The 6,825-nt window shown below is 50.4% G+C and overlaps 1 protein-coding gene across 4 annotated transcripts; it reads left to right on the top strand.

The window, feature by feature from the left end:
• Nucleotides 1–694: 694 nt before the first annotated feature.
• Nucleotides 695–6,746, top strand: LYSMD4 (LysM domain containing 4). Of its 4 annotated transcripts, XM_009250186.4 has the most exons (4): nucleotides 2,247–2,440; nucleotides 2,737–2,801; nucleotides 2,956–2,981; nucleotides 4,425–6,746. In XM_009250186.4, the coding sequence occupies exons 1-4, from the start codon at nucleotides 2,247–2,249 to the stop codon at nucleotides 5,031–5,033; spliced, it is 894 nt and encodes a 297-aa protein (XP_009248461.1). In that variant the 3' UTR covers nucleotides 5,034–6,746.
• The last annotated feature ends 79 nt before the right edge of the window (nucleotides 6,747–6,825 follow it).

The following is a 6,825-nucleotide window of genomic DNA, read 5'->3' as shown; positions in this document are numbered from 1 at the left end:
TGATCCACCAGCCTCAGCCTCCCAAAGTGCTGGGATTACAGGCGTGAGCCACCGCGCCCGGCCAGTGTGTGAGAATTCTTCCATCACTTTTAATCTAAAAAAATCCTCGGCCACGTGACATTTGATAAACACGACTTAAGTTTTCTTGGTCCCTGTTGTCCGCATCCATGTTTTACACTCGTGGATTTCTGTTTTCTTCTCGGGGTGGGGCAATGCCGCCCCTGGTGCGGCCCTCAAAGGCCCAGGAGTGCAGATCCCGCCGCAGACAGACCCCTCGCCCATCTGCGCCCAGCCCTTCCCCCGCAGGAGGGCTCAGGGGACCCCACGCTACTGGAATCCACCCCGAGTCACAGCTACAGATCATTACCCCCAAGCGGGGTCAAAGGCCTCTTTACGGGCGAGAAAGCTGCGGCTCAGCACAAAGCCAAGCACTTTGGGAGGGAGGATCCGAGGTGCTTTATTACTCCGAACAGACGCGTAAACAAGCCAGGGTCCGCGCGGGTAGACCTGGTAGGCGGGTGGGCGGGGCGAGGGCCACGTCCGGGGTATGGAACCCTGACCCCGCCCCGATCCCCGCCCCGCCCCGCCCCGGGCCCTGTGGTCCCGGGATGAGCTCTCCGCGCAGCCAGGTTCGCTCCAGTGCCCGCCCACCGCTGACTTCATTGGCTGCCTCCCCAGTCCCGCCCCCAGGAGGGCCCTGCTGATGTTCGTAGCCAATCCGCAGGCGCGGCGGCGGCTGCGGGTCGTGGGTCGCGGGTCGGGGGTCGCAGGTCGGGGGGTCGCAGGTCGCCGGTCGCCGGTCGCGGCGGAGCCTGGGCGCTGAGGTACCGGGGTCTGGACGAGGGGGCCGCGGTCTGGCTAGGGAGCCGCGCGGGCTCATGGCGGTACGGCGGCCTGGCCTAGCTCGTGGGTTCGCAGGCGGGCCGCCCCTCCCCGGGCTCCTAGGGGGACCCTCCAGCTGAAGGGGCGGTGGCCGCGACTGTCGAGGGCTGGCCCCAGGTGGCTAGGGTTGGGGGTCAGAGGTCAGAGGTTCTGCCTTATGGAATGTTAGGGCCCCGCCCGTGGAGCCCTAGGGCCGGGCCGCTCCCCATTTTCCTGTCAACTCTTGTTGAGGTGCCGCATCTTTTCGCAGAAGGGACTCGGAGGGAAGCGGGCCTGAGAGCTGCTGCCGCCCCTGAGCTCGGCCGCGAAGGCTGGCCCCGTCCCCGGGCTGCCGCCGTGGTCCTGCAGGTGACCCTCAACCCCTCGAGGACCGCCGGCCGCCTCCCTCCTCTGGGCAGGCTCAGGAGTGCGCGGAGCGGGCTGTGGGTCTGTGGCCCTCGAAGGCGTGGCGTGGGCCGGGAGTAGGGGGTCGAGCTGGGGCCACAGGCTGTCCCCGTATGGGCTGCTCCCCTGTGGCTCCGAAGCCACCTTTTTCTGAAGTTGTCGGCGTGTTCGAGATTTCGTTTCTGGAATCTCACCCGAACAACTTGGAGAGAGGAACAGGGGTGTTGTGGCTTTGGCTGTTGACTCAAGGTGAAAATAAAAACCAGACATGGGGAAGTAATGAATGCAAAGTGACCCGTGAGCAAGCCGGACGGTTTTCTCCGGCCGACAGGCATGTATTTTCCCGCTAGCTTGCTCCACATACTATGAGTTAAACTGTGTCGAAATAAGAGCAGTTTAGTCCCATAGTTCTAAGCAAGAGTCCTTAGCGTTCACCTTCTTAGTGAAGACACTTTGCAATGTGTAAAATATTGAATGCAGAGTTATTGTGCAAAGGTTCTGAGTTGAAGATTCTGAGTGCACGGAGGCTGGCAGCAGCCCTTACTTTCCATTGCAAGGATCTCAGCTTACTACTGTGAGACCAAAAGTAGTTGTTTCTTTACATATGTGGGTTTGGGGGAGACAGCTATGGATGAGGAATAGGAGCAGGGTTTGTTTTCTGCACAAAACGTATGCAATTAGAAAAAACAAAGGGTTTTTATTCTGCCTATCCTCTTCCATCTCAGCCAGCATAAGCACATTCTTTTTTTTCTATTGATATTTGTTGAGTATTTGCAGTGATTAGGAAAAGGAATATACTCTCTAACAAGACACTTCTCTTGAAACTAGGCGGTGGAGGGATGATTATGTCTTCTGTGGAATTAATCCTCGGGCTTGGTTTTCAGTGAAGAAAATGAGGCACAAGGAATTGTTAAGCAAGACCTTCCAAGGCCCAGCTGTTGTCTGTAGGACTCCGACCAGCCACGTATACATGTTTAAGAATGGCAGTGGGGACTCGGGGGACGCTTCTGAAGAAGAGTCTCACCGTGTGGTTTTGCGGCCCCGCGGCAAGGAGCTCCAGAAGAGCGGTGTCCACCAGCCTCACCAGGCGGGAGCAGGTGACGTGGTGCTGCTGCAGCGGGAGCTGGCCCAGGAAGACAGCCTCAACAAGCTGGCTCTGCAGTATGGCTGCAAAGTAAGACACCCCTCAGGGGCTCTGCCCCACTCCATTTCAAGGAACACGGGGAACTCACTGCAGGGTGGGTGCCCTTGCCGCCCTTCTTAACCCTGCCAGGCCGTCAGGAGAGGCCTGCTGTAGCAGCCAAGGACTCCCCTGTTTAGCCAGAATTGGAATGCAGGTGGGGAGTACCTTGAGTTCCGAACCCTGGCCCCCAAAGAGGGAGGGTTAGCGCATTTCCTTCTCTGCAGGGAACTTCCCCTTTTCCTGTTTTCTCCACACGGAAATTCTGAAACCTTTTTTCTTCTTTCGAGCACATTTTATTTTAGACCTAATGGGGCTGGAGATACCAGGCAGAATTTAATCCCAGATTTCTATGGTATGCTTGCTTTTCTTGTTGCTTTTATTTTTCTGAACCTTTCTTGGTGGTAGCTTACTTGACTGGTAGTTTTACCTTCTCTCTTTTAGAACTGCATGATCTTTTGTATGCTGTGTATCTATATAACCCTGTTTTTCTCTAATTATGTTTTTAGCATTCAGAGTGATTAACAATGGCAAAGTAAGTAGGAAAGTATTTCTAGAATTGCTGCATTTTCTCCTAGATTGTAACTATTTCACTTTGCTAACACTGTGCTACAAATTTGTATGGCCTTCTCTAAGGGTATAGAAGCTACTTAATTTAAAAAATCTCTTTCTCCTACAAGTGTCTTATCTAACAAGGTCCAAATGTCTAAAACATGTTGTGTGGGGGTGTTGCGGTCTTTCAGGGAAATAAACAGGTTGGTCTCCGGGGACACATAGTGGTCTTTAAATTGTACTGACATTTATATTTGGCTCCAATAAGCAGCTTCTGCAGGCATACTGTGTGGCTTACAGAACATGGGCTGAAAAATGAAGCCTGTCCTACAAAGACTGGAGAATAGATGGAGTAGGCTTCTTGGTGTGGTGATGTCTAAATCTGTAAAGAATATATAAAGCCTTTGATAAGTGATCAGTTTTCCTATTTGAAGTAAATAAATTTGCTCTTAATTTATTAAAGGCAGAGACAGAAAGATCTCAAGGGTCTCATGCATTAGATTCAGGACATAGTAAATTAAAAATGTCCCCTACCCCAATTCAGTTACAATAACAGCAGTTGCTGAATAATAATGGAAATGATTGATTTGAATGAGATCTGTTGGCTGTATTCACTTTCTAGTTTAAGTGGACTTAAGTGTTAAAAGTTTAGAGTTCATCTCTGATGCTTTTGGAAAGTTTTCAAACATTAGTTTGAGGGAGCGGTTACCCTTTGACTTAAATTTCCCCCTGCTTCTTAAATCTTAGTGTTTGATTATGAGAGGAGTTTGTCATGAACTTAGTTACTTGATAAAACTCATAGCATTATTCCTTTTTCCTGACAATTTAGTACTGTAACTGTAAGTCACTTCTATTTAATAAGTTTATATACCCCACAGTGTTTCTGGGAAAGAAAATGCCGAGGGCATATCTCTCAACTTTATTACAGGTAAACTGGATTTTGAGTGTGTCTGCAGAGCTGGCTGAGGCTGTGTGTTTGGTGAATGCTAACATCTGGCAGCTACTTAGTTCTGGCATGAGGGGGAAGGCAGGCAGATGGGGGCACTATTGCCTCAAAAGTTAAAGGTGGAAAAGGCTGCAACATTCCTTTTAGTGCCATGGTGGTTTCGCCCAAAGCATTTTGTTGCAGTCACACTTTAAACAGTTTAAGAAAGATCTGTTTTTCAAAACTGATCTTAAATTGTTCAAACCTATAAATCTTTAGGAATATCTGATTACTAACTATATATTGAGGTTGAGTGAAAGCAAAAAAACAAAATTTCAGCCTAAACTCACTTTGTGTACAGCTGCAGTTTTCCAGTCTTCATCAGATTCATCAGTGAAGTGGGCTTGAATCATCACCCAGAAAGATTAAGAGCCACTTTCTGGAAAGTTATTTTTAAGGAGCTCCACATATTTTGTGATGTTTATCTTCATGCTTTCCTAGGTTGCAGATATCAAGAAAGTCAACAACTTCATCAGAGAACAAGACTTATATGCTTTGAAATCTATTAAGATTCCAGTGAAAAACCATGGGATCCTGACAGAGACCCACAAAGAACTAAAACCCCTTCTGAGCCCATCTTCCGAGACCACAGTGACCGTGGAACTGCCAGATGCAGACAGAGCAGGTGCAGGCACCGATGCCCAGGCCAGCCAACTGATGGATTTCTTTAAGGGGATTGACCAGGACATTGAGTGTGCAGTGCAGTCAGAAATCTTTTTACATGAAAGTTACTGCATAGACACCTCCCATCAGCCACTGCTCCCGGCACCTCCAAAGACGCCAATGGATGGTGCAGATTGTGGCATTCAGTGGTGGAATGCTGTTTTCATCATGCTTCTAATTGGTATTGTCTTGCCTATCTTTTATTTGGTCTATTTTAAAATACAAGCTAGTGGTGAGACCCCTAATAGCTTGAACACAGCTGTCATCCCCAATGGCTCAATGGCAATGGGTACAGTTCCAGGGCAAGCCCCCAGACTAGCAGTTGCAGTGCCAACCGTCCCTTCTGCAGACAGCCAGTTCAGTCAGACCACCCAGGCAGGGAACTAAGCTTTGTTTTTAAAGAATCAGCCCAGCTTTAGCAATTGGCTGTTGATGTGCCTCAGCTGTCATTGGCGATGGCCTAGGGGTGCTGCATTTTGCTTCCGGGGAAGGATGGACACTTTTCAGAAGTCACTGCAGTATTCTCAATTGCACTGGCCCTGGGCATGGCCTTACCCAGTCTAAGCCGGCAGGATCTAAAACAGCAGCGACCTCAGCCTCTATCCAGAGAGGTGCAGCAAGAGAGCCATTTCCATGTGACATTTAGTGGACTGGCCAGTTCATAGCAGCACTGTGTGGACCCCCAAGTTGGACGTGCTTGGAGGGAAAGAAATGGCCTCTGTGAAGGGACCTGCAGTGTGAGAGCCAGTGGCATCTGCATGGGTTGCCTGGCTCTCGGTGTATCCTCACTTGCTGTGGAGTGGGGATTGGCTCTGAGAAGGAGTGTTCTCTGTCTGCCTGGCAAAGGTGCTGTGGAATAGTCTTGGCATGCCACCCTGTTTTAGAGAGTGACAGTTACAATTGTAACAAGCCTACTTCATATTGGCCCCCTCAGTTAGCCTTTTTGAGGCAATGCCATTTCTAGAGTTGATAAAGCCCTGGACCCAAACTGCTGCACTGTTGAATAAAGGGCAGTCCTGCTCCTGTCCTTTTAGAGCTGCTTAGTGTGACACACAGGCATCTCCCAGGCCAAGCACACACAGGCTGTGCCCAGTTCCGCAGGAGCCGTCCCACAGTGTGGCTGTCTGGATTCTCCCACTTGTCCTCCTTGGAAGGAGCTCTTGCAGGCCAGTGTTTGGAGGGGAGGATGAGTGCCTGTCACTGAGGCTCCACCATGGTTGGCATCTGAAGCTGGGCATTCGTCAGGCCTGTGCTGAGAGCCGCAGCCCCTGTGCACACCTAACACAGGGCGCTCCCCCTGCTGCTTCCCTGGCTCACTTCTTCGGAGCTCCAGAGTGAGAAGGCTGCTTCGTCCTTTTTCTCTGGGTGATGCCCTTAACACTGTATACAATGTAACTCACAATGTTCCAGGACCAAAGGCTTGATGGAGGGGCTAGAGGTGACCCTGGTTGTTAAAGGCGATCAGAACACCTGAGGGAGGAAGAGGCTTGCAGTTTTCCCAGCCCTTCCTGCTGCCAAGGCAGCAGTGGTGCTGTGGATGGGCTGGGGACTGCTGGGCAGAGCCTGCTACTGCGTGGGAGTTGGTGCTGCCCTGTGGCATGGAGCGGTGGGAGGCGCTGAGGTGGCTCTTGGCCCGGCCTCCAAGAGTTCTGGACAGGAGGCAGACACTGCCCAGATGCTGGGTGGAGGGACAGTGATGGCCTTTGACGCATGAGGCCTGGAGAAAAGTTTCAAAGGTCTCACCATGTAAAGAGTGATTTCCAATTTCTCTCCTTTCAGTTGTGTGAAAAAAACAACTGGCCTGGGTTCCATTAGCAAATTAAACCATCTTCAATCTTAAATTAGAGACCAGAATGATCTTCAGGATGGAAAGAACTTCTGAATCTCTGCAATAGGAAATGTTTTGATCATGCAAGTGCTTTTCCAGCCAAATGTCTGTGCTCTCCCTGTCACTGAGGGCCGCAGGTTCTTCTAACATCTGCCACTGGCACTTCACCAGGCAGGCCTTGGAGTTCCATGACAGAATCACTTTTGTCAGACAAAGAATGTATCCTTTGCTTTTCTCAAATGGAATAAAATCATTTCTTCTGTGAAGGAAAATTGATTCCTCCTTTTTAATTTTTTTTGGCGATAGTCTCACTCTTTCCTCCGGGCTGGAGTGCAGTGGCGCAATCTCAGC

The sequence above is a fragment of the Pongo abelii genome, chromosome 16, assembly GCF_028885655.2.
Source record: "Pongo abelii isolate AG06213 chromosome 16, NHGRI_mPonAbe1-v2.0_pri, whole genome shotgun sequence".
NCBI lineage: Eukaryota > Metazoa > Chordata > Mammalia > Primates > Hominidae > Pongo > Pongo abelii.
The sequence above is the reverse complement of the archived record's forward strand: the minus strand, read 5'-3'. Positions and strand labels throughout refer to the sequence as shown.